A 27,893-nucleotide genomic window follows, 5' to 3' on the forward strand; every position below is an offset into this window, starting at 1 on the left:
GACACACACGAGCTGGGTGTGGGTCTGTGTGTGTGTCTGTGTGTGTCTATGTGTGTGTGCATGGGGACAGATGAGTATGAGGGTGATTAGGTGTGTATATATAGCTATCTGTGGTTGCATAGTGACATGTGTGGCTTTTTTAGAGGCGACTAACTGAGCTGTGTGTGTGTGTTTGTGTGTGTGTGTGTGTGTGTGTGTGTGTGTTTGCGTTCTTTCCATAAGTGAGTGAGTGTGTGTTCTTGTGTGTAAAGGAGTTCCTCTAATGTCGCCGTTTAATGACATCAGACAAGTGTGCGTGTGTGTGTGTGTGTGTGTGTATGTGTGTGTGTGTGTGTGTGTGTGTGTGTGTGTGTGTGTGTGTGTGTGTGTGTGTGTGTGTGTGTTGGGTCCATGGGGAAGACCCAGTGGAACATATGATTACAGCTGTCTCTTCTCATCACTCCACTCACTTGTTGTGTAAATGAAGTTCACCTGCAGCTGGACCTGAGTTTCTGATGTTGTGGAGACAGAAATCTGAGAAGACGGCTTCATTCTGGGATTCACCTTCGATTTGGAAAGAGCTGCTTCTAATAACGTTAAATTACAGTGAGGGTTGAAGTCCTGGTTTTGGTTTCAGGTTTGATTGAGGATCAGTCATGAGGTGGTCACAGATTCTTATGATCCAGGAGCTTGTGGGATGTAATTCTCATTCTGTCATTTCCTCACGTCGTTACTTAGGTTAGTTTCCGAGCTACTTTAGTTGTCTATTTTCTTTCTTTTCTTCTCTTCCTAACAAGTTACCGAATGTTGTATAATATATACAACGCTGTACTTTTTTTAACTTAGGTTCTTTCAATAAAAATCACAATAATGATAAGTCACACAACTCATAATTATAAAGAACACAAACAGTGGGTTGTGGTTTATAAATGAACGTTTTTAAAATAAATAATATTGTCAGAAAAGTGTCTGAAAACTTCAGTTACGTCTTTTTTTCCTTCTTCTTCCTCTTCTCCTGCAGCAGAAAATTTTTCTCAGTAATTGTCTGAAATGTTCAAGCTGTTCCTGAGCACTTTGTTTTTGTTTTTATCCCCTTTTTGTATTTTTCCTCTCTGTTTTTCTCACCGTGTTGCCGAGGGCGACCGGCAGCTTTCAGATGAATGTGAGTGCAGCTTCGACCGAGTGATGGAGGAGGAAGTGAGAGAGAGAGAGAGGAAAGGGGAGAGAGGTGAGGGGACAAGATTATAGGCTGAAGATTAGGGTGCGAGAGAGAGAATGAGAATGGAAGAGAGGAAGAGAGACAAAGGGAATCTCACAAAGAGTTAAGGGTAGAGGCCGGTGGGTGTGAGGCAGAGGAGAAGCAGACATGGCATCTTTTCAGCTGTGAGCTCAGAATGGGCCGGGTCACTTGGGCAACACGGATCCTGCTGCCAAAGTGAGAGAGACAAGAAAGGAGAGGAGAGGGAGGGATGGGGTGAGGTGGGGAAGGATGATGGGAAACGGGGGGAGGAAGAGAAGCCAGCCTTTGTCAGAGGAAAAGCTCCAACCCCTCCCTTATTAAGCACAAAACAAATCTGCTGCTGAGAATCCTTTTTTCTTTATTCTTCTTATATCTTAAAACTTGTAGATGTAGATGTCGATGTTTTCTCCAGCTCGGAAGGAAAGTGAAGAAAGACAGAAAACCGGAGAATAAACGATTCTTTTCCACACATGCACAAACTGATCCTGTCAAAAAGCTGTTGCACCAAAGTTTAAAAACTGTTGTTAAAGGTGTTAAACACACGATATCACATTCAAATCTGCTGTCGCTGAAAATACTGCGTGTTTCAGAAGTTGGGAGAAAGTGGAGAAGTAAGAAAACTCTCTTGTAAAAGAAAGAAGGTCGCGGGTTCAGATCCCTGCGGCCACAGCTGAAGCCGTTATTGATTCACACGCATGTGCAAAGAGGAATTTGTTTCCATCTGTTCACGATCTATTCAATCAGAAAAGTAGCGGCTGAGTTTTGTTTTGTTTCTTAAAATGTCCGGCCGACGTGCCGGTGGCAGAGAAGCTGCTCGGCTGCAGGACTCGGTGTGAGTGGAGGAGTCGGTGTGAGTGGAGGACTCGGAGGTGGAGGACTCGGAGGTGGAGGACTGGGAGGTGGAGGCCGGACGGAGCAGCCGGCCGCTCCACGTGAAGGAAGCCTGACATCAGGCCACAGGAATTCCTGCCTTTTCTTCCACTTTCTTTTGTTATTCTTTAGAGAGGGTTCCACTTATTCTTCTCTCCGAGTGCTCAGTCACGGCCCGACCCCGGGACAGATAAAGGAGGACGGTGAGGGATGTCGGGGGGGGGGGGGAGTGAGTGAGCAGAAACACTTGGAGAGAGGGAGAAAGAAAGAGAGAGAGGGAGAGAGAGAGGGAGGGGAGGCTGACAGTAAAACCATGTTTTTACTGCTTCTGGTGAAGCTTTTAAAAAAGTCTCGAAACGAGAAGAACAGAGGAGGAGCCGGGAAACGACAGATAACGTCATTATTAACGTTAAACACGACTTTCTGATCTCGAACCCGTTTCCACCGAGTGGAGGACGATCCCGGTTGCCGTGGTTATCGTGTTGTCTTTTGTAATTTGCAGCTTTATTGCCGTTTGTCTCTAGTTTTGCCGTGCAGCTCCCCGGGCCCGGCCGACCACAGTCACTCCAGGACTTAATACGTTTTTTCCTAATTGGCCGTGATTGTGACTGCATGGTGTAAACGATGTGGAAGTCGGGGGGGGGCGTGTGCATTACGGCCCTGTGGGGACTGGAGCTCCACTCGCTGCCAGCCCGTCACAAAGCAACCATCACATTCTCATCCACATAAGCTGCTGCAGCCTCCAAACCACTTTCTGATTTCTATTCCTCTTGTTTTTAATTTCTCTTTGCTTCCTTCTTTCGATCCCACATTTCCTCTGCTCTTTTGATCTGGGCTTCTTCTATCCTCCCATCCTTCCCTTTTCCATCTCCCTCTCCTCCCTCCATCTCTCCTCCTCCCTCCTCTCTATCTTTCAGTCCTGTTCTCTTTCTCTAATGAAGACTTGGTTCGGCTGCAGCAGAGAACAGGTCCAAGTTTCCTCACGGCTCCTGATTACATCAGCACATGCAGTCATGCTCTCTCTCTCTCTCTCTCTCTCTCTCTCTCTCTCTCTCTCTCTCTCTCTCTCTCTCCTCTCTCCATCTCTCTCCCCCTCTCTCTTTGGAATAACAGCTCATGACATCACCAACAGCTGCCCAGCTGCATGAAAGAGTGTGTGTTCGGTGCATATTCACAATTGTGTGTGTAAGTGTGTGTGCATTGATTGGGGAGTGAGGCTGTGTGTTGCCAAGGTAACAAAGCAGGTTATGCAACGTCTATCTATCTATCTATCTATCTATCTATCTATCTATCTATCTATCTATCTATCTATCTATCTATCTATCTATCTATCTATCTATCTATCTATCTATCTATCTATCTATCTATCTATCTATCTATCTATCTATCTATCTATCTATCTATCTATCTATCTATCTATCTATCTATCTATCTATCTATCTATCTATCTATCTATCTATTTATCTATCCATAGATGAGTTGTCCATTTCTTTCTGTATTCTCTCCCTCTTTTCCTCCATCCCTCCGTCTATGTGTCGGTCCTTCTCCTCTGTTTCTGTCCCCACCGCCGGCCCCGGCTCTTTGGGTCATAAAACCTTGTTTTAATTGGACGCTGAGGTCCCTGCGGTCGTTCCCATTGGCTCCTCGGCGTGTCACTCAATGAATCCATCCATCTCTCGGTGACACAGAAGCCGATTGGTCGGCGTCAGCACTTTCTTTTCCACATTAGAGGAAGTGTTGTGGGGAGAATCTGGGGCCGAGTGGAAGAGGACTCGTGGTCATGTGACCGAGGGCGACACGTGGTCATAATCTGTGGGTTTAACGGCTCCTTGTGTAAATATCAATCATCATAAGCACATTTATTTACACAGGTCAGTTTATTTTAGTATAATTACTGTAGAGACCTCAGACCTCTCCAGACGGATGAGGCACAGAATGACTTATATTTTTTAATAAGGTAATAAAGCTCATGATTTGAGCAGAAAATACTGAATTCTTTTTATATTTTACATATATATATATTTTTCTTATTCATAAACCGTAAAATATGAAATCTTGGATTCTAATGACATATTATTATATATATTTATATTTTCTGTGTTTAAAAGACTTGAAATATTCAATTATTATAAAATGTGCTGATTCCAGTAAGAGCCCGAGGTCGGAAACCACCTCCTGCACAAAACACCAGTTATATACGTGATGTTTTTATCCAGAGTAAAACCAGTCGGTCTTAACGAGACCATAATGAATTGGACACATGATACTGGAACGATCTGCCGCCGACCTTCAACTCCTCTTCACCTCCGTGTGTCCGTCTGCTCCCCGTCTTTCCTTAAGCTCGTTGTGTTTCACTCTCTCACCCGGCGGAACAACAAGGTGTCGAGCTCTCCCGCTAACGCTCGGCTAATCCAGCCGATCTGATCAGAGGTAGCCAGTTAACCTGAGCTTATCCGCCGCCTAAGGAGATCTGTTTAATGAGCTTACGTTAAACCAGCGTCGCTCCACGCTTCACATCCGCTGGAGCCTGGGAGGCTGCTTTAAACTGGGAGATATTCATTTATCTATTGAGTTTATACCATAATTATCAGTCTGACTTCCTTTAACACGATGCTTGCTGCGTTCAACTTCGCTCTTTGTCTCTTTATCGCTGCGTTTGGTCTTTTTTGTTCTGCAGCTGAGTAGAGAAATCACAGAGTCGCCCCAGTTTGATTCTCTGACATGTCAAGAAACCTCCGAGCTCTTCTGATGAATAATGAATCTCGTCTTCTGTGTGTCCTGCTCGACCTGAACTTGTCCGTCTGGCCACATCCTGTGTACGTGCTGCGGTGTCCCCTTGTCTTTTTGTGTCTTGTCCTCTCTGACTTTACTTTGTTGTGACAGGTCTCACAGAGGTTTCTCTCTCTCTCTCTCTCTCTCTACGTCTCGGCCTGTCTGACTGGGCCCGTCTCTGTTTGTCTCGCCCTCTTTCTCCGGTGTCACTCCATTTTGACGTTATCATCGTGACTTGGAGCCTTATCCGCCGCTCCCTCTCCGACTTTCTGTCCCTTTCTCCGTCCGTCCCTCTCCCCTCCGAAGCTCCATGTGACACAACTCGTGCGAAACCTCTGTATCAGTCGTCTCTCTCTCTCTCTCTCTCTCTCTCTCTCTCTCTCTCTCTCTCTCTCTCTCTCTCTCTCTCCTGCTGATGTTTGTTTCTGTCTGTGTTGGAAGTCTGGGCTTCGCAGGGGTTGAACATCGTGTACCTGTGAACACGAGACCTCCGGCGATGCTGTCACATCTCGTCTGCTCTTTGCTGATCTATCTGAAATTTGAAAAAAGGGAAAGTTTGAGGGACTTCACGAGTCTTAGGGGAATCTCAGGGGAAATAGTTTATTTTGTAATCTTCTTACAAATGGGTCATTTTGCAGGAATTCACCAGAAGATATCTGACAACTCGTTTCTCCTTCGTGGCGCTCGCTGTGTTTGTCGGATCTGGAGGAACCCAGACTGTTTATGCCTTTAGTGCTTGTCTGCGCTGGATAAAACAACATTAATAAAACAAGAAGGAATAGAGATTTTCAGGTCATGGAAACGTTCCCACTTAGTTGAAGAAAGTCTCCGATTATTTTTGCATCGTGGTCGAAATTTACGAACATAAAATCCTCCTGAAAGGTCGAGTTCACAGCAGCAGCTCGTCAACACCACATTAAATAATCATTAAGCTCTTATGAATATACAAACTATCAGTAGTTTAAGATTCAAGACAAAAACTGCATTTAAAGATTTTTTACGGCACAAAGGTTTGATTCAGATTTTCTTTAATAACACAACATGTATAAATATATCAAAAATATTAAACATTCTCAGGGAAACCACCACAACAAATGCAAGTTATTCCATTATGACGGTGATCATCTGTAAATTCTGAAACGTGCTGCTGTAGTATTTCATGTTGCACTTCGAAAAGTTTGGAGCTTTGCTAGAGATACAGTGTTTTCAAAAATATATATTATATAATATAATACTGTAGAAATCCCAATTTCTGCTTCCTTGTTAAGGTAAAGAATCTACATTTCCCATGATGCACCTTAACAAATCCAGAGTTCCCCTGTCTGATAAAAATCCACATCTTCCAAACCCAAGATTTTACATCGTTAAGTGTTTCTTCAACTCTAAGTAAACTGAGCTTCATGCATTGTGTGAAATCTCCCTCCTGCCTGTTGTTTGACCTTTAAAGCGTTAGAAACCGGTGACTGTTCCCAGTGATCTGACATCACGCTACGGCGGCCCACGGCGGCCAGCTCTCTCTCCGCCCTCGGCTGGAGGCGGCTGGAGGGAATGAATCACGGCTGCTGGCTGCGGACTGATCGCTCTGCTGCAATTAACAGGCCGAGCGCTCAGAGGATCTTCACAGTGAGGCGCCCGTGTACCGGCTGCAGCGTCCGTTTGAGGTTTCACCGCTCTCCTCTCGCTGACCGTCCAGAACTCGCCTCGTCGCCACAAACACAAACAAACATGATGCGTCTTCTCGCTCCCTCTGCAGGACGGACATGTCCACACGTGTCCGTCTCAGTGTTCAGGTTCTGAGGTTCTGCTCCCTCCAGCGCTGAGCATGCAGATGTTTTCTGTGAGCTCCTGTGAGTCAGAAATCAGAAGAGAAGCGGCTCGCTGTGATTTCTACTCGCCTCCTCTGGTCCTCGGAGAAGAGGAGGAGGAGGAGGAGGAGGAGAGGAGAGGAGGAAGGAGTGAGTCATGCTAGCTCGACTCTAATAAAAACATCTGACAGGGTCCACAGCCTGGATCGTGATGATGATGACGGTGACGATGATCTAATGTTAGAGTGCAGCTGGGTCACCTGGTCACTGTGGACGTGAGGAGCAGAGATCCACGTCTGGTGATGATTTGGGGAATTCAGGTCGAACCTCTTGTACATTTTGTTCTGGACGTTGCAGTTTTCTCTGGCCTGACGCTCGACTGGAGCAGTAAACGTCTGCAGCACAAATACAGAACCAGCACCATGACGTAATAGATTTTATTGATATTTCCTCACCGAGCTGCTGCAGGTGTTTCATCTCACAAACGTCCTCCTGACCTGAAACTTTCCAAAACAAGAAAGTTGTGAGAACTTACGAAACGGGACTCACACATTGTGTTGTGGTATTTGCTCCACTCAGAGTGTTGTGGTCATTTCATAACCTTGTTTCCGTCTTGTAATCTCCCCTTCTCTATTATTTAGCTCTGTGGTGCAGATCTGATTCCAGTAATTATCTCTGGTTTATGTCTGGACTCCCATCTTCTTCTGAAACATTCCTCTCAGCACTTTAGCAAGTTGGTCTGAAACACACATTTTCGTGGTGGTGGTCAGCCGACGTCGATTCACTAACACACAACACAAGCTTCATGTGAAAGGGTTTTAACCTCTGAGCTGAAGTAACTGAGTCTGACTCGGTCTGTGCAGATACTAAACATGCACTGAATAGTTTCTCTTGTTGTGTTCCGTGTCGACATGGAAGATGTCTCATAAAGTTATTTAAATACGACGTAGAGCAGATATTACTTCAGCAGCTGCTTCCAACCGTTAAAATGTCAAATGATGAGGTGTATTTTACAAGAGGAAATGCAAAAAATACACAAACACACACACACACACACAGTCACACAAACACACACACACACTGATGTCCTGCACCAGTGGGACCAGTGGAAGCTGCCAGCAGAGTTCCCTCTCAATCTGTGAGAAGTGTAAATTCTGTTTTGTTGGCGCTGCTTTGGCGTTTGTGCCTCTGTGTTTGTGAGTCTGAGCGTTTCCAGTTATAAAACGAAGCAGGACTCTGCTGCACAACAGCTTCAATATGATCTCCAGTGACAGAGTGGCCTTTCCCTCTGAGGTTACACACACTGGCACACAATCACACACACACACACACACACACAACACGGGCACAGACAAACACACACATGCCAAGACAATGGCCTGCTAATCCTCGCTTCTGATTGGATGGATCCAGATTACCCAGAGGGCACCAGCTGTCGAGGAGAGGCAAGGCCCAGTTTCCTCACTACCAGCACACACACACACACACACACGCACACACACACACACACACACACACACACACACACACACACACACACACACACACACACACACACACACAGACACACACTCGGACATGTCACTCTGCTCACTGACGCTGAATGAAATGCAAAATGATGCTGAAATGTTTACCCACAGAACGTTAGCGTGCTGCTGCACCTGACGTATCGCACCCCCGATGTCTGTGATTGGTCGCTTTCATTTGCCGCTGTCGTCAGTGACTGTTGTGCGGCGGCTGTCCACTCACTGTAAAAATAGGAATGGGATTCGATACCAGTTTAATGCCGACAGACGTGAGAAGGGGCCAGGTAGCCAAAAGCTGCGGATGCCTGAATGTGCCTGTGTTTTATTTTTAGCCTCTGTTGTTTCTCACATTGATGTTGAGCTGTGCTTGTGGCTGTGAGTCCTCAAATCAACATGTTTTTAATGCTTTAAAACGATAGAAATCCTTCAAATTAATATCAAATATCTAATATTTAGGGTTCAGGTGCAGAATTAAGAATCATTCAAATAATGTTTCTACATCTTCTGAGCACTGCTTTGCCTTCTCGTTCTTCTTGTTGTTTATTTTCACGTCTCGGCTTTCAAAGAGCATTTTTGATTTTGAACTCGGGCCGGGCCGAGCCGGGCCGGGCCGAGCCGTGCCGTGCCAAGCCGGGCAAACAATGCCGTGGGAGGGAGGAGACGGGAACTGACTCACTGCTGGGCCCAGATAAGAGCAGATCCCACTAAACACTGGAGTCCAGGGAGAGAGCGGAGAGAGATGGAGGAGCAACCAGGGGGAAAGGAAAAGGGAAGGAAAGAGAGTCTGAGCCGGGAGGAAGGACGGAAGGGAGAGTGAGGAAGAGGAAGAGAGTAGAGAGAGAGAGAGAGGGATAGTAAAGGCTAAAAGGGAGAGAGAGAAAGAGAGTGATGGCCAAAGAGAGATTTACTTTCAGTGTGTTGTTGAGATAAAGTCAGACTGAGAGGCTTTGCTTTGGCCTAGATTCTCCTCTGTCCCTCAGTCTGTCTGTCTCTCTGTCCCTCAGTCTTGTCTGTCTGTCTGTCTGTCTGTCTGTCTGTCTGTCTGTCTGTCTGTCTGTCTGTCTGTCTGTCTGTCTGTCTGTCTGTCTGTCTGTCTGTCTGTCTGTCTGTCTGTCTGTCTGTCTGTCTGTCTGTCTGTCTGTCTGTCTGTCTGTCTGTCCCTCTGTCCCTCTGTCCCTCTGTCCCTCTGTCCCTCTGTCCCTCAGTCTTTCTGTCTGTCTGTCTGTCTGTCTGTCTGTCTGTCTGTCCCTCTGTCCCTCAGTCTTGTCTGTGTGTCTGTCTGTCCCTCTGTCTGTCCCTCTGTCCCTTTGTCCCTCTGTCCCTCAGTCTGTCTGACTGCTCTCAGAATAAATGATGACATATTTATTAACCTATGGGCCACTGATGCGTTCTTCATTGTTTTGACATTGAAACACAGACGCTGATATCAAAGTGCTGATCTCCAGGCAGCTATAAGTTTCATTCATTTATATAAAATAGGTCAAAAAATATATAAGCACACTTCAATGTGTCCTGATGTTCACTGTGATGTGAGTGTATCAGGTTTCAAAAGCCTCATATCTGAAAATATTAAGAATTGATGTAACAGTCACCAGTTTAAAAACATGTTGGAAATCAAGAACACTTTGTTAAGGTAATTTTATTACCTCTACTTAGGGAGTTTGTTTTAATCGGAGTTAGTTTCTTCTGGTGGAAGAAAATGTTTTGGGTCAGAGAAGAACTTTGTTGTAGATCCAGGATTTAAATCTGGCTCCTGTGGATTTAAATGTAGTTTTCCAACATGTTCAGATTGAAGTTAAGACCTCGTTCCTACTGTTTCATTTCAAACACTCGTTGTGTTAACACAGACGGTTCTGTTTGATCTTCTCTCCATCACACACTCACTCACTTGGTTTCTAATCTTGTAAACAGTGTTTTGTGTGTTTTTTTACAGTCCCGGGGAACAAGTGCACAAGCTGCACAACATTCACACACGTAGATGAAATATATAGTTTTCCCTCCATTTGTTTCTTTTATTCCCTGCGAGTCGTCTGTTCTGCTCTGTTATGACTTTTCTTCCAAGGACATAAATCCCAGTTAGTAGGATTGTAAAGCTCTGGATTGTAAATCCCCTGCACCTCCACAGCGTCTCAGTTGGTGTAATAGACTTGAGCCAGTTTGTTTGAAGCCGATATAAATCTCGACGTTGCAGATTTTAATGCCTACGCACACGTTTCTGCCCAAAGTGAAATCACTGCGGCGTGTTTTATTTGTCATGTGACCGGGGGAATGAATGTTGACGTCCTGGAAAGAGACGTAAACTGAGCTGAGGGATTCTGATGCCTTCAGGGGAGGAAATATTAACTGTGGTGATTTCTGAATGAGGTCAAGAAGATCATTTTTAGATGGTTCTGCTTGTTTTAGACTTTTAGCTCCAGCTCACTTTGTTTCATCTCTGTCTCGCAGCGTTGTGTTGATTGCATCTCGGGCCAAGATTAGTTTTTCCTCCAGCAATGCAATCTAATGTCTAAAGTTAGATATATTTTTTAATCCTTGCCGTTATTACGAAGCTGCAGCAGGAAGGATAATTTCCCAGAGGGGATCATTACTGGTTCTTGGTATCCTTCTTTTCACAGCTCTATACTTTTTTGATTTATTTTCATTCAACTGCACATAAAAATGATGAAAATAGAAAATTCTTCAAGTGAGAAGTGGGACAGAACATCCAGGCTCTTCCTCCCACCTGTGGGAAGGTTATAAAGAAAACCGGAATAAAATCAGCCTCTATTGAAACAGAAAATCCTAAATATAGTAAAGCTGTTTTGGTGGAAACGTTGGCACATTAATGGAGAAGTGTGATGGAAATAAATGTTTGGTATAAACGATGTGGAATGACTTCCTCTTTGTTGTTTATGTCTGACATCATGGCTTGGATTATGTGAACTGTGCACAGGAAACAAAGTGTAAATGGAAACAGCAATAAAATCACAGAAAGTCACAGAAAGACTTTTTCCCGAAGCATCTCATCCTGACCTGTGTGTCTTTGTCTGTGTGTGCAGGGACGACAGAGCGGGTGTGTCTGATCCAGGGCACGGTGGAGGCGCTGAACGGCGTCCACGACTTCATCGCTGAGAAGGTTCGGGAGATGCCTCAGAGCACCCAGAAGACGGAGCCGGTCAGCATCCTGCAGCCACAGACCACTGTCAACCCCGACCGCGTCAAACAGGTCGGTGTCCCGGCCGCTTGTTCTGCTCGTTCTGCTCCGGTTCTGCTCCAGGAAAAACCCCGGAGCGGCCGAGTGTGTCCCTACAACCCTGTGTGCGACCGTGCATGTGTGTGTTTATCAGTTTTTGTTTGTGTGCGTGTGCCAGCTCGGCCTCGGCTGAAAGGCCGTGTGAGGAAGAGCGGGAGGAAAGTGTTTGTTTTTGGAAACGAGTCGTGTGTGTTTCTGTTCGAAAGCTGAATGAGCAACAAAACCACAGGAAAAAGGGAAATGAAACAGACGGGAGCGACGATGCTCACAGGCTCTGTGTGTGTGTGTGTGTGTGTGTGTGTGTGTGTGTGTGTGTGTGTGTGTGTGTCTGTGTGTGTGTGTGTGTGTGTGAGCCTCTCGTCCACATGCTGAAGTGCAGATTTTCAAGAACCTCTGGTTTCTGTTGATCTGTGTGTTTGGGAAACGCTGACGTCTCAGCTCGGCTCTGATGTTAACGCTGCCGGGACGGAGAGGAAAGTCTTCACTGAATCAGACGATGCTTTCGTTTTTATATTAAAGTCGTTGATTGACTTTATAGTGACATCAGGACGATGTCATTATCCATCCATATGATCATAAATTATTTTTAGATCAGCAAATAAGCTTCTATGTCTATGAATCCAATGAGATGAAGAGATACCTGTTAAAATGTATTAATGCAGGACCTGATTTTTCAGACGCCTTCATGACGCCACTCATCATGTGATGAAGAATCAGAGTGTCATTTTGTTGACCTTTGACCTTGGACTGATCAGCTCCAGACATTAATCATGTGGGGATAAGCTCACACACAGACACACACACACACACACTCACTGACAGATAGGGTTGAAACCTACACTCTGCTCTTGGCCCGGCGTGCAGGACTTAGATGGAGGAAATAGAAAGGAGGATGAATAGATAGAGAGAGAAAGAGAGTAAGGAAGACAGGATGCAGTGTGTGAGGTGTGAAGATAAAGTCCACATGTCACATGAACTGTTGGCTGCTACACACACACAAATTTTGTGTGTACATCTTGATGGAGAAGTCGTCACTTCCATCCCACTGACTTCCTGTAGTATCGAGCCTTTTCATCCTCCTTCTCTCTCTCTCTCTCCCTCTCTCTCTCTCTCTCTCTCTCTCTTTCTCTCTCTCTCTCTCTCTCTCTCTCTCTCCCTCTTTCTCGACCGGCTGTGAGGAAGTGCACGGTGGCAGGATGAGTTGTTGTCGCTGTCACTTCACAATATGCCCGATGTTTACGTAGCGTTGTCGTCTTGTTGATCCACAGAAGCTTCCTCTGTGAAACATTCAGGCTAAATGATCTCTGTCGTTCAGTCTCTTCACAGTAAGTTCTTAAAAACTTGAGAAGACTGTTTGCAGAGGCATATTTTGCAGAGTTTATGGGAAGGCGGTCTGCCACAGTGTCTTTCTTCATAGTGCCACCAGGGGGCGCCAAAGCGTAAACACTTTCTGATCTTAAAAGATTTTTTTTGCAACCAGTACGTATCCAGATCGTACTCAGCCAATCAGAGCAGTGTATTCCAACGGCCGTGTTACGTTATGATGCACATTATTATTGTCGTTAACTTTTGGTTAATTACTTCTCGAAGTTTGTGTTTAATAAATAAACGTGAATTCATTCAGCCGCTGATCGTAAACGAGGAACTCTCAGTGTGGATATCAGCCGCGTGACGGACGACAATTAGTGCGGATCCATCGATCACGATCCCAATCTGTTTAAGTGATTATCATCACTCTCGCTTCATGATTGCTCCCTATTGATTAGTCAGGTCTGGCATTGTTTGCACATATTGACTGTTCAAGGCTGCCAGACAGTGCATTCTAACACACACACACACTCTAACACACACACACTAACACACACAAAATGTGGAAGCTTAAAAATTTTTTACGTTGAACAATTTTAAATAACAGAATAACAGAAATTAAAATCTGAAATTATGAATTCTTAGAAATTTTCCCTTTGTTTTTTGCTGATGTGTTTGTGTTGCCTTTGTTTTCCTCCCGCTGCGATTTCTCATCCTCTGTCATGAGCGGAGTTTGGGGGGCGGAGGAAGGAAGAGAGCGATACGCCTTTACAGTTTTAAATGATTATAGTTATCAGATTTGTGTAGACACACACACAGACTCACACACACACAGACGCACACACACAGAGTCCTCAGAGAGATTTATTTTTTGCAGAACACACAATTCTAAGGTGGGTTTTATGCATAATTAATCAGGGGGTTAGACACACACATACACACAGGTACACACACATATACACACTGTGTCCTCAAGCCCACACACACAAGGCTGGTGCAGAAATCAGCATCTTTTCTACATATGTTCGTCTTTTCGTTGTCAAGCTCTAATTATAATGTTTAGAATTGAGTGGCGCTCCCTGAGTTTTCGCTGAGGTCAGTTCACGATGACGGGGGCGGAGTCTCTGCCTCACGCTCTGCAGCTCATCCCTAAGGTGTTAGATGATTTTGAGGTCAGTCAAGTTTTTTTACACCAAACCCAGGTTGCAGTCGCTAGGCAACCAGCAGGGAGAGAGACTGCAGGAAGCGCAGCGCCTGGAAAAGCACTGCAGCAGTCACGGCTAGCTGTTCTCATCTATTTCAAGTCTTTGTGCTAAGCTATGCTAACACGTGTTGTTTCCAAAAGGTCAAATTTGTTTATTTTTTTTTATTCAGTTTGTATTTTGTGTGTCGTCCGAGCTTGAGGCTGAGTGACAGTCGTGTGAAGCCGTTTCAGACGCTAAGAGCTGCTGATACTTAGACACTTATGACATGAGGGCGAATCCCCATGTTGCTCTTTGGGCTATTTATACCACGTCAGAGAGGAGAGTGAATGGGTTTGTTTGACACACACACACACACACACACACACACACACACACACACACACACACACACACACACACACACACACACACACACACACACAGAGAAAGCCCCACATGAGAATAACTTCCTGATCCCTGCTGGACACTCAGGGTCGTCCACTGTTAAAAGACGGTTTGAGCATCTGTGACAAAAATACACATACAAATTTATTTAAAGCAGGGTCACAACATCTTTTCTAATTTATGAGCAAAAAATTTGCTACAAAAGTCGGATTATGAACCTATTTGATAGGTTTTTTTAAAAAGTAACTAGTAATAGGAATTGAAAATATCTTGAAGTACTTTTGATTTGCTGGTTGAGCAAAGATACTTGTTTATGTTTGCTGATGTGAAAACTTTAATTTTATAGAATCCACCATGAAGAAAAGTTATGCATTCATGTTTATATTTAACCTAGTAAAATACATTTATATTTTCAATTCCGTATATATTTGGATGTTTGTCTTTTATTTTTATTTATAGTTATTCAGACATTTCTTTATTATGAGGTTTCAATAACGACACCTTGGAAATTACTGCCTAGAAAATGAAAACTATAAATATCTTCAAATAATAATCCACTATATCAGGATTGGAAATGTTACAAGAGTAAAAACTGCTTTTTACTCTTTTCACTTCCTTTCCCCTTTTAGATTTTAAAATATTTTGATGTATAAATGGAAGAATATATATGAAAGAAACAAGGGAGTAAAAGAAACAGCAGAAAAAAAGGACTCACACATTTAGGGTCAGTGGACTGTCATGTCAACATGGCTGCTATTGTAGAAACACAAACTCACTTTGATCTGATGAATGGACACACACACACACACACACACACACACACACACACACACACCGAACACATGTGCACTTATGAAAGATGAATTGGTCTCCGTGGCGCTGCAGCCGATGATTCTCGACTATTTCGGGTCGAGGATAAAATGTCGTCTTCTTTCTCTTGTCATGAACCCGGCTGTTGCAGCATGTGCTGTCGGCATTACTGTTAACCCCTGGGAGAGAGGGGGTGAGAGGGGGGGGGAGGGAGGCTAAAGAGAGATAGAGAGAGAGAGAAGAGTATGTGGAGGATATCTGTGATGTTGTGAGAAAGAAGGAAAAGTTGGGACGAGAGACTTGAAGGAGGAGTCATGGCGGCGTCTCTGAACCCTCGTTATCCGACAGCTGCAAAGTGACGGAGAGCGAAGAAGAAGCAGCTGCTGATGGACGGGTGGGGGGGGGGAAACAGCAGCGCCACCGACAGACGACTCGCCGCACTTCAGGGTCACGTGACGGGACAGCACGCCGCTGACCAGGAAGATTTACGAGCTGCGTCTCCCACCGGCTCTAATGAGGCCCGACGCCACGCGCGGCTGAAGAGACTTTATTGAGGGTTTTTTATGACTTTGATTATTCAGTGTTTGCGTTCGTTCCCGCCTCTCGAGCGCTCGCTTGTAAAACATCATCGCGGCGCCCGGCAGCTCGCTCTGTGGCGTGGAGCGTCTGCTTTTCATATCCCGGCTCGTAGAGAACTGACAGGAAACTGACAACAGATTGTTGGAGTTGCACAACAAGATTTCACAGATTCTTTTAATAACACTGAGTAATGAACTGATGATTATCTCCCATAATGCACCGGTAACTTTACATTTTGGAAGTTATTTCAACACACAAGCATATCACAAAACTAAAAGCTAAATATATACGTATCATCTCTCTTTTAGGTCTGTTAGCATCTCCAAAGTCATTGTTGAAGAAAAGACGAGTGTCCTTTATTTTTATATCATTAAAAATGAATGAGTCTCCATATGCACATATATAAATAAAGGGTTATAGTGTAAAGTTGCTTATTTGTTGTGCTTTACCTCAAATATTGAAGCATCAGGTTTGTTTCCTGTAACAGATCCTAGTTCATTGAAATTGGTAAAAGATTTTAAATCATGATTATTGATGTTATGATTATTTATTACAAGACATCAGGGTCTAAATAGTTTATTTCTTTCTTTTTAATATGAATTTTTTTATATTATCGCATCAGGTTGATATTCAGGTGGAAGGAGAAGAGTGTTAATGTCTTTGCAGGTAGAAAACAGGTTAAAACAGGCAGTGGAAACTATGAAAACTTCATTACCTCAAATAAAAAACCTTAATGTATAAAGGTACTGAAGCAGAACAAAGTGTAAACCTTCTTTACTTGTTTATTGCTTGTGTATAAAACCCTTTGGAGGAAACTTCCCCGGCAGCAGCACATAAACATCACAATGTTTAATGTAGTGAAGCATCACCTACTTACTGGATCGATATTATATTCATATTGACAGTGAAACACGGCCTCTCGGCTGCTGCTGTTGCATTATGGGCTTTGGGAGTGAGTGGCGTCCCCCGTGGGATCGGCTGTAAATGGCCCGTGGATTTGTTGTGGTATTATTCGGGGGGGCTATTCCTGGTCCTGGTCCGCACAGAGAACAGAGAACAGCTCTGACATCATTCAGCCTCATCTACTCTGTTTCTGTTTTCCTGACCGCTCCCTCCGACCTCTTCCTGCGGGCAGAGAGGAGCCGCTTCCTGTGACCTTTCACCTCCGACACCAACACCTGTTTCCTTCTTCCTGTTATTGCCTCCCGACACAGGAAGTGGGCCGTAAATGTCAGGAAGAGCGGGTCTGGCTCGGCTCGCGTCAGATGATGAGGAGGTGTGAGTGTCGGACTCTGAGCTCAGCTGAGTCACACACAACCAGGAGCTTCTGTGTTGTTGTTTCTTATCAAATCTGAATTCTTTTAATCCGTTTTGAGTTTAACTCTCAGCATCGATAAGTAAAGAAATTATAACTCAGAGACTCTTGTTGCTAACGAGATGAATTAAATCAAGGAGGAGTTTTATTCTGTCAACTTGTGATGAGGGTTTTTCACACCTGAGCAGGATTTGTTATTTTCTTACCTTCTTATGTAAGTTTATCTGGTTTATCAGGTCTCTGCTGAGTCAGGACACATGTTCTCTCTCTCTATTGTGTCTCTTATCTGCTACAAACACAGAGCATCTGCATCATACCAGCTCATATGTTCATATTTATATTGACTGATGAGGTAATATACATTTAAAATACATTCCTGCCATATGGGGCGTTTGCAGAGGGGAAGATTGTATTGTGTTTTTGACCTTTCTCCTTCTGGGCTGATGAGGAGAGGAGAGGAAACAGGAGAGGGAGCAGGAGAGGAAGCAGGAGAGGAAGCAGGAGAGGAGAGAAAGCAGGAGAGGACACAGGAGAGGACGCAGGAGAGGAGAAGAGAGGAGAAGAAACAGGAGAGGAAGCAGGAGATGAGAGTAGAAGAAGCAGGAGAGGACACAGGAGAGGAAGCAGGAGAGGACACAGGAGAGGACACAGGAGAGGAAGCATTAGAGTAGAGCACAGTGAGATCCTGAGCCTGTCAGGACTCGTTCCCTCCAAAATAATTTAAATTAAAATGCCTGATGTCTCGTGAACATGTTCTTCAGAGAAGTTACAAAACACAACTTTACTTCAGCTTTTAGCATCGAGTGGAAAACGTTGATTTATTAAGCATCAATGTTCAGTCTGTAATCATCCTCAAGCTTCAGCAGCACGTGTTCGGTATCTGTGGAAACTTTGGCGCCTCAGTTAAACTTTAGTGGGTTTGATGGAGTCCTGGCAGAACAACGTGCACCTACTGGTGGAGCCAGAGGTTTTAACTGGTCACAGGAAACACACACAGTGTTGAACAGGAAACAAGAATTAGAACCTTTACTCTGAATGATTGCAATAAAAATGTTTGCAAAATACTTTCCACACAGTGTTGGAAAGTGAATTGAAATATGTAGATATTTTCCAGTGTTTCAATCCTCAGTGATTTGAGCTTTTTTGTGAATTTAAAAGTTTAAAAGAGTGTGTGTGTGTGTGTGTGTGTACGTGCACGTGATGAATCCCCTCAGTAGATAACATTACAGGTCAAACATCAACCTGAACGTGAAGCCAGCTCCCCCTCTACCTCTGTGTGTGTGTGTGTGTGTGTTACTGTGTGTTATCCATGTCAGTGTGTGTTTATTTGTGTATGGCTTCTATAGCAGGAATGTGTGTGGGTCTGTGTGTGTGTGTGTGTATTGTCCAAGTTAACACCATGTTCCCTCGCTGTCAGTCATTGATGCCGTGGTTATTTTTAACCTGAAAGCTGAAAGACGGCAGGAGAGGTGGAAAAAAGAGGGATGACACAGACGGATCGAGACAGGCAGGGCGAGCGAGGTAGAGGCAGAGTGGGAGACAGGGAGGGAGAGAGAGAGAGAGAGGGTGGGAGGGTGGGGGGGGCTAAGCCTGTGGATCAGGAGGAGGAAGATTAAGCTGAAGTCCTCTGCTTAAGACTTCAAAGTTCAAACTGCAGCCGCCTCAACAGTTGTCTGCTGTCCTCAACCTGCTCTGTGTGTGTTTGTTTAAATATATATGTGTGTGTGTGTGTGTGTGTGTGTGTGTGTGTGTGTGTGTGTGTGTGTGTGTGTGTGTGTGTTTCCATCTCAGAGATCGTGTGTATTGGGTTTTTTCTGTGATGATGCTACAATGCATTATTAATAAGTACAACCTCAACCAGTTGGGGGTCCCTGTGTGTGTGTGTGTGTGTGTTTGCCTTTGTGTGTTTGTGGCCTTTAGTGACGACACTGACCTGAATAGAACGCGACACAAAGTTTAGACGTGAAGACGACTCATCATCGCCGCCGTGACAGCGCAGACAGAGTGAGAGACAGAAGAAGTAAGGGAGGGAAGAATGCAAAGATGGAGGGATGAAGGAACGACGAAAGTAGAGAGAGAGAGAGAGAGAGAGAGAGAGCGAGGAGAGAGAGTGTGTTTTCGTTTATCTCAGATTTACTGATATGAAGTAGGTTACAAATACAGGAAAACATTAAAAAAGATTCTCAAGCAAAAGTCTCAGGTGAAAACAATATTACAACGGTTCCATGCTTCAACTAATCTGAACAATATAGATTCTTCAAAATAAGATAAAATCATGCCGAGAATTTTGATTAATTGCTGTTTAACAACTGATATGAGTGACAAAAAATTCTCGACTTTTTACGGATTGTTGGTGTTGATTTTCCTGCTCAGATTTAGAGTTTTGTAAAAAAAAAAAAAAAATTAATACAGACGATGGGAACAGACACCAGAGAGGCAGCCGGCTGGAGCAGTGTGTTAATAGATCTGCACGACAAGGTTAAACCCCAACAAACTACCATAACATGGTGTGTGTGTGTGTGTGTGTGTGTGTGTGTGTGTGAGTGTGTGTGTGTGTGTGGGTCTGTGGTCACGGTCGTTAACAGTTTGCCGGTTTCCTCGTTTGTTAAATGAGACATTTCTCTCAGATTTCTCAGGTTCTGTGACCTCTGGAGCAAGTTAGCTTATCACTTATACTTGTCAATGCAAAACACACACACACAGACACACACAGACACACACACACACACACACACACGCGGACACACACACACACACACACACACACAGAGACACGCACATGGAGACGCTGCAGCAACTTTGTAGAGCAACTGTCCAGAAACTGATTATTTGCTTGGATGCACTAAATATATCTGGAGCATTTTAAAAGATTTATTAAGCTTTTAGTTTGTAGCCTGTGCAGCTGCTCGTGTGACAAATAAAACTAACTTGTGTGTTTTTATCAACATGATCCATGAAGTATTTCCCTGGAAATCAGTGAAAATGTAAAACAACGTTAAATACACAACGAATCAGAAAGTGATTTGAAATCATTTCTGGCTCGTGTCAATATCTTTCCACCGAGGTTTGGTGCGGTAGTTTTTGTGTAATCATGCTGACAAACCAACAGAACCGGGGGGGAAACACAAACCTCACTGGTGGAGGTCAAATTGTGAGAGTGACCCATAGATGTCTGGTTTGTTCATCATTCATAGTATAAGTTTTATTGGACAACAGAGATCAGGAGGCTCCTGCCTGCACAGAGGCTGCTGTCGTTACCTGCTGCAGACTCACAAGGTCACAGAGGTCGATGAGGAAGTTTCTCTTATAGACGACGATGATGGCGTCCGCAGGTCGAACCCGGGTTCCTGCCAAATAATGTGCCAACAGGAAACAACCCAAGAAACTGAAGGGGTTAACTTCATCCAACCCCAATGAGAAGAGAACAATAAGTCAACCAGCCAATTTTAAAATATTATTGTCTTATAAATTGACCTAAAATCACCAAATATCTCTACCTTTTTCTTATAGAAATGGTTCTATACTTTGATATTACCCTCTGTCCAGCATCACCATCACCCCCCCCCCGCTGCTGATATCGATTTGACTTTATCTGCAAAGTCGCTGAAGTCGACTCTTCTCACCCTCGCTCCTTCACACTCTTTGCCCGAGCGTATCCACCAACAGGAGATTGGCTTTGACCTCCGACCTCCGTCCAGCAGCTGCAGCAACAGGACGTGATCGTCAGCAGCTGGATGGACGCCCAAACCCCCCCCTCCCCCCCACCGCCGCTCCTCTTCCTCACTCCTCTGAGAGGGAAAGTTTCTCCCGACAGACATGAAGCTTCTAAAGGAGGAAGAACAAAAAAGACACCAAAGAGACGAGGGAACGTAGAGAGAAGAAACTTCAAACCTGTGAAGCCGAGGGAAAGACAAAAAAAAAAAACATGAAAGCGTCTGCATGCAGCCAACTTTCACATCTTCTTGTTTGTGGCGGCTCTGCACAAAGGTTTGGGAAGCAGAGGATTGTGGGAAGGGACAGGAGGCTGCGGCGGCCATTAGAGCGAGTGGAGCGCCCGGTGTCAGCTGAATGAAAACCAGGAGGAAGATGATGATTTCACATCATGACGCCCTTCAGAAAGGGTGTGCGTGCGTGAATGTGTGTGGGTGCATGTGTGACCTTGTGAGAAGACGTTCGGTTTGTTGAACCGAGAAAAAAGGGAGAGAAATGAAAAACTTGAAACGCAAACGGACGAAAAATACGCTATTATGCTTCACCAGGAGACACGGAGAATCTGCAGATTTTACAAAAGCTATTCGGGAGGAAAGGTAAAAGAACTGCAAAAACGTTAAAGTGTGGAAGAAGAGGAGGAGGAGGAGGAGGAGGAGGAGGAGAGAGAGGCGAGCAGGCGGAGGAGGAGTGGAGGCGAACGGAGAGAAGCTCATTAGCACAGAATCAGTTGGATATAAAGATGGCAGATGTGATCATTAGCGCCAGGAGGGATCAGACATCGCTGTACGCCACTGTTTATCCTCCCACGTCTGCACCAACACTCTGCGTGTGTGTGTGTGTGTGTGTGTGTGTGTGTGTGTGTGTGTGTGTGGAGAGAGAGAGTGTTTCAGTGCAGAGGATGAAAGGGTTCATGGGTAAAGTCTTTTCGGCTCCCCTCCCTCCCTCCCTCCCTCCCACCCTCCCTCGCTCTTTCTCTTTTCTCGCTGCCTGTCACTTACGTCTTTTATGCCTTGTCTCCATTTCTACCCCCCCCCCGCCGCCCGCTCATCTCCTCGCCAACAATCACAACCATTTTGAAAATGTTGCCACTCGAACAAAAACAAAAAACCGTGGTGGAATATTTTCAGATTTGGTCGTCGAGGTGAAATTGAAGGCGGCGACACCGACGTCCTGCTCTGATCACAGGATGGAGACCGAGGTGAAAAGAGGAATCTCTGCAAAAATGTTTCCGTCTGTCAGAGGCTTTTATTCAGATTCCGGGGAAACCGTTTAATATTATAAATATTATGATTTAACTAATTGGTTACTGCAGGAAAACTAGAGAGGGATGAACAGAGGTTTACATCCTCCTGGTTAAAGAGGAAGCAGAGAAGAAAAGACTAAACTTTAAAAGGGAGCTGAGCTACTGACAGAACGAGGTTATGAACTTTGACAGTTTATTTCACTGAATTTACTTTCTTCAATACTCTTTCCCTGTTAAATAATAAAAGATGTTGAAAAGCGAGTGGTTGCTGTGCGGCTGTTTTCGGGAGATTTTGTGAGATGAGGCTCTTTTTTTTTTTAAATGTTCCCAGGGAATCGTTGACGGATCTGGAGGAGACATATTTACTGATATCTGAGTCTGTGCAGTTTGGTGCAGTTTGATTTAGATTAGATTAGATTAGATTTCTTTATTTATCCACACAGCGGGGAAATTCACTTGTTACAGCAAATAAGAGAAAACAGAATTTAAGTAACAGTGCCGAAGCACAATAAAAAAGATCACAATTCCTGTCCCGGGCTTGCCACATTCTGGTCTGAAATCTTTAAAACTTAGCACAGCATGTAACACTACCATCTCTCCTCAACCTCTCTTGGCTTTGTTTGGGGCCCCCCTACAGCCTTTTGCCTCTAGAGTTATACAGAATGTCCTTGCCTTTACCACCCTGTTGGCCAGACGCCTTATACTCTTTAAATGGAAACACCCTCAACCCCCATCTCACAGTAGGTGGGTTGAAGAAGTTTTACTGTTCATGAGTCTTGAAAAGCTTAGATTTTCCCTGAATGGTTCCTTAAATTCATTTGAAAAGACTTGGAGACCTCTCTTAAGTCATATTGAGTCTTTGACATCTCTGCGTTATGGTGATGACTGAGCCTCCCCCTCCCCCCCATTTATTTTATTTTTAATAACAATTCACCCTTCCCCTTTAATTATTTAATTTATTTTATTTATTTATTTATTTATTTTTATATTTGGTTGTTTTTTCGTGTTTATAGGTTTGTTATGGGTGCTGGGGATGGGAATGTGGGAGGGATAAAAAGATGGGAAAAAATGTAAGATGGAAGTATTCCCTGTTATATTGTTGTATCTCGTGAAACTACTTCCAATAAACAAAAATATAAAAAAAAAAAAAAAAGATCACAATATGTACACTACTAAACTAATTTAAGTGGACTGTTAATAATGATTTCAACCACGTGCAGCAGCAGCTCAAAGGCTTCTTGGTGTGAAAAGTAGATTTGAGGAAGCAGCCGATTGTCAGAGAAACCCAGTCGCTCTCTTTGCTCTTCCCATGAATCTGCACAGGACAGCAGTGGGTGGAGCCTCTGAAAGCAGCGGGACGCAAACAGACGTGTCATAGTAACAACCCGACAAAAAAGGGAGAGAAATGAAAGCTTGAAATGCAAGCGGACGAAAAAACGCTATGATTCGCCAGGAGACACGAAGAATCTGCAGATTTACAAAAGCTATACGGGAGGAAAGGTAAAAGAACTGTTGAAAAATGGTAAAGTGTGAAAGAAGAGGAGGAGGAGGAGGAGTGGAGGCGAACGGAGAGAAGCTCATTAGCACAGAATCAGTTGGATATAAAGATTTGAGGAAGCAGCCAATTGTCAGAGAAACCCAGTCGCTCTCTGTGCTCTTCCCATGAATCTGCACAGGACAGCAGTGGGTGGAGCCTCTGAAAGCAGCGGGACGCAAACAGACGTGTCACAGTAACAACCCGCCGAATCAATAGAAACGGAAACTTCCTCTTGTTCTCAAATTAAAAGACAAACAAACAGAGAGACAAAAGAAATCCCACAAAGAGACACGAGAGGCGGCGGCTCACAAACAAACGCTCACAGGGGGAAAGAGAATCGACCTGAGGCAGCGAGAAGTCAACGTGTGACGCCGGCTGCAGGTTCTCAAGTCGCTCATTTATCAGCTTCTACCTAATTTTCTATTTCTATGCAAATTTATCCTCCAAGCTGCGGCGCCGGGAGCGAGCGGCGGAACGTGGAGGCGCCGCCACGCACATGTAGTTCAGCTTTAAACACAAGGGGGGGGAGGAGGTGTGGGTGAGGCAGGGGGGGGAGGCGGAGAAGGTAATTGGAATGGCCTTTGCATTTTTCTGCTGTAAAGACAAATAGATCTCTCTCACTTTTGATTTCTCTCCTCTCTTCTCCTCCCGTTCTCTCTCTTTATTCCTCTCTGCACGGTGAGACAGAAAAAAGATGGTGAATCACTTTCCTCTTTTCTCTCAATGTCTCAGTTTGTTTCAATCGATCACCTCCCTCCCTCCCTCCCTCCCTCTCTGTCTCTTTCACTTTATCGTCCTCTTTTCTTTATCAAGGCCGAGTCCCTTTATCTCTTCAGCCCTCCCTCCTCCTCCTCCTCCTCTTCCCACAGCCCACACTCCATCTCTCTATGTGAATATTCCTCTTTCAGACGAGCAGCAGTTCCAAGGCTGGAGCTTTGTCCAGAGTCGCTCGGCTCAGATTGGAATCGATTCCAAGAGGAGAAAGAGTTCAAACTCACATTTATTTATGAGGCTAATGTGCAGCAGACGTCGATAACATCTCCTGAAGATGTTTGTTAGAGACCCAGTATTTTGTTTTCACTGAAATGCGAAATAACATATTTTATTCTTCTGATTTGTTTCCATTCAGCAAAGTGAGGTTTTTTTCTGTGGACAGAGGTCAGTGCAGCGGAGAGAGAGAGAGAGAGAGAGAGAGAGAGAGAGAGAGAGAGAGAGAGCGAGAGAGAGAGAGAGAGAGAGAAGTCACTAACACCAGATCCTGTCCGGCTGCTGATATCACATCTGTGTGGACACGAGCAACAGGGCCACTGAGAGGGAAAACACATCTGAGATCAAGAAATATACAAATATCAAAATCGTGATTTAATCAGAATAAATCCGTGATATTGTGGCTGACGAATTCCGTCTTTGGGCTCTGATGAAACATTAAAATAGATACCAGGATTCAACAGATCACAATAATGTCAAATCTTTCATTAAAATTCTGAAAGGTAAAGAAAGTAAAGCGTCAAATAATCCCTCTCCACCTCCTCAGCCACAGAACCATTGCAGACATTAATTATTACTGAGTGGGACCAATAAAGGAATCTTAATCTGAATCTTAATCTTCTCACATTGTTAATTGTTAATTGATCAATTCTTTCTAAAAGTTTTTTTAGCTTCTTAAATTAGATAACTTGCCGTGTGTTCATTTGCAAATTAAATATCGTTAACTTTTAGTCCATCAATCAGACAAACCAACTTGTTTTACTTGTTTTCTGACACTTTCAACGACCAAACAGATTAATCGTACAAACATAATTGAGGGAATGATCAATAATCATTTAAAGAAAACACCATTAGTTGCACGCTCCAGTGGAAATGTTGCATTGGAATCCCTTTAGATGAACGAGCTCCTGCAGATGAACCGAGGATCAATTCTGCAGAATCTGTGAAACTCGTCGGCTTCGTTCAACCGATCGATTCGTCAATATTTTCGCACAATGTGAAGAACGGTGATAACGATAATGCACCAATATCTGCATGGAAATATGTGAAAATTAAAGATACTGCGGGTATGTGTGTGTGTGTGTGTGTGTGTGTGTGTGTGTGTGTGTGTGTGTGTGTGTGTGTGTGTGTGCACCATCGCCTCGTTCTCTTCAAATGCTGGAGCTGTGTTGCCATGGCAACGCTGACCCCTGGGAATCAATGTTTGTTTTTTTTCATACAAGTAGCCTCTTTACAATTCCTCCCTCCCTCTCTCTCTCTCCCTCCCCCTCTCTCTCTCTCCGTTCACCTCCTTGCACTTTATCTTTTTTCTCTCCGTTATGAACCATGAACGTGTGTTCAGGTGATGGCCTCTGATGTTGTATGTCTACATCTGCCGACACACACACACACACACACACACACACACACACACACACACACACACACAAAGGAGGGTACGCTGTCCTTGCTCGCTCTGCATTCACATGTAGTTCAGACTCTCTCTCTCTCTCTGCCTCTCTCCTGTGGCTCTTTGTGTCGCTCGTCCTTTTTCGAGGACGCCTCTGAAAAGCAGATCCTGGTTCAGTCTCTCGATTTCACTGCGTTTGAATGACAAGTCAATTTCTTTACATCAACAAGTTCCATCGACTTACTCCTCTTTCATTTCATATTTTCAGAGAGAGATGTTGTTATTTAATCGTAACTTCACAGGCTGGAAAACATTAGAAACGGTTCTTTCTCTTTCACATTTTAGTTTTTACTTCCCTCTCTTTATCTTCCGTTCATTTGTATTTTGATGTTCAGGTAATTTGATGCACAGGAGCTCTCTGGTATTTTCTGCTCTCATCCCAGCACCAGCTATTTGATATGAATATGATTAATACCTCATGTATTGTACGTAACTTATTGTTTCTCTGTTTCTCCTTCTTCTCCAAACCCAACCCCCCCACCACCTCCCTCCAGGCCAAGCTGATCGTCCCTAACAGCACCGCGGGGTTGATCATCGGTAAAGGCGGAGCCACAGTCAAGGCGGTGATGGAGCAGTCTGGGGCGTGGGTTCAACTCTCCCAGAAGCCCGAGGGCATCAACCTGCAGGAGCGCGTGGTCACCATCAGCGGCGAGCCCGAGCAGAACCGCAAAGCCGTGGAGATCATCGTCCAGAAGATCCAGGAGGATCCGCAGAGCTCCTCCTGCCTCAACATCTCCTACTCCAACATCACAGGGCCGGTCGCCAACTCCAACCCCACCGGCTCTCCGTACGCCAACTCCACCGAGGTCATGCCGTCTGCGGCGGCGCAAGCTGCAGCTACAGCCTCCTCCCTGCTCGGCCAGGCCGGCCTGGCAGGCGTGGGCGCGTTCCCGACGACCATGTCCAGCCTCTCAGGCAACGACCTGCTGACCATCACCTCCGCCCTCAACACGCTGGCCAGTTACGGCTACAACACCAACTCCCTGGGCCTGGGGCTGAACCCGGCCGCCGCCTCAGGGGTGTTAGCGGCTGTAGCAGCTAACGCTAATCCAGCAGCCGCCGCCGCAGCTAATTTGTTAGCGTCCTATGCCAGTGATGCATCAGGGAACGTTCACCAAGCCAGTATGGGAGGCTTCTCCCTGGGATCCCTGGCGGCCGCCACAGGAGCCACCAACGGCTACTTGAGCGCATCGCCACTGGTTGCATCATCACTACTGGCCGCGGAGAAGCTCGGAGAAGGAGCCAAGGAGGTGGTCGAGATCGCCGTGCCCGAGAACCTGGTGGGAGCCATCTTGGGGAAAGGAGGGAAGACGCTTGTGGAGTACCAGGAGCTGACCGGCGCCAGGATCCAGATCTCCAAGAAGGGCGAGTTCATCCCCGGAACCCGGAACAGGAAGGTGACCATCACGGGTTCTCAGCCCGCCACGCAGGCCGCTCAGTACCTGATCAGCCAGCGAATCACCTACGAGCAGGGGGTGCGCGCCACCAACCCACAGAAGGTGGGCTAACCCTGACAGCCAATGGGAAACCAGGAGGAAAAGAGGAAAAAAAAAAAGAGTGGGGGCTTGGGGGAGGAGTGTAAAAAAAGTGAGAGTGAGAATGGAAAAAAAGGAGAGGAGAGCAAGAATGTCGGAAGGAAAACGTCCGCGCCATTTTCTTCTGCGTGTTTTCAGTATTCTTTATTAAAAAAAAAAAGTTTTTGACGCGGAGCAAAAATGTGCCGAGAAGCCGAGGAGAGAGAGAGAGAGAGAGAGGGGCGAGTTACACGCTGGAAAACCAAGAAAAAAATGTGTAAAATGTAAATAAGGTTTTATTACTTAACGTCTTGACCTTTCGGGATTTTTTTATTGTTTTGTTTGTTTTGTTTTGTTCTTTTCTTTTCTTTGTTTTTGTTTCGGTAAATGAATCTGTTTGTTGGTTTGTGTATCTGTGGACAGAGC

The 27,893-nt window shown here is 44.9% G+C and overlaps 1 protein-coding gene across 3 annotated transcripts in view; it reads left to right on the forward strand.

Moving 5' to 3' along the window:
- nova2 (NOVA alternative splicing regulator 2) overlaps positions 1-27,461 on the forward strand; it is a 63,653-nt gene extending 36,192 nt beyond the window's left edge. For 2 of the 3 annotated variants that reach the window (XM_061072823.1, XM_061072825.1), the window contains 2 exons: positions 11,231-11,397; positions 26,448-27,461. In XM_061072823.1, the coding sequence (XP_060928806.1) occupies positions 11,231-11,397; positions 26,448-27,461 (1,181 nt within the window). Of the gene's footprint in view, positions 1-11,230; positions 11,470-26,447 lie in introns of all 3 variants that reach the window. The other variant, XM_061072824.1, reaches the window with a different exon arrangement.
- Positions 27,462-27,893: the final 432 nt, after the last annotated feature.

This window comes from Limanda limanda, chromosome 6 (assembly GCF_963576545.1).
Source record: "Limanda limanda chromosome 6, fLimLim1.1, whole genome shotgun sequence".
NCBI classification, from domain to species: Eukaryota; Metazoa; Chordata; class Actinopteri; order Pleuronectiformes; family Pleuronectidae; genus Limanda; species Limanda limanda.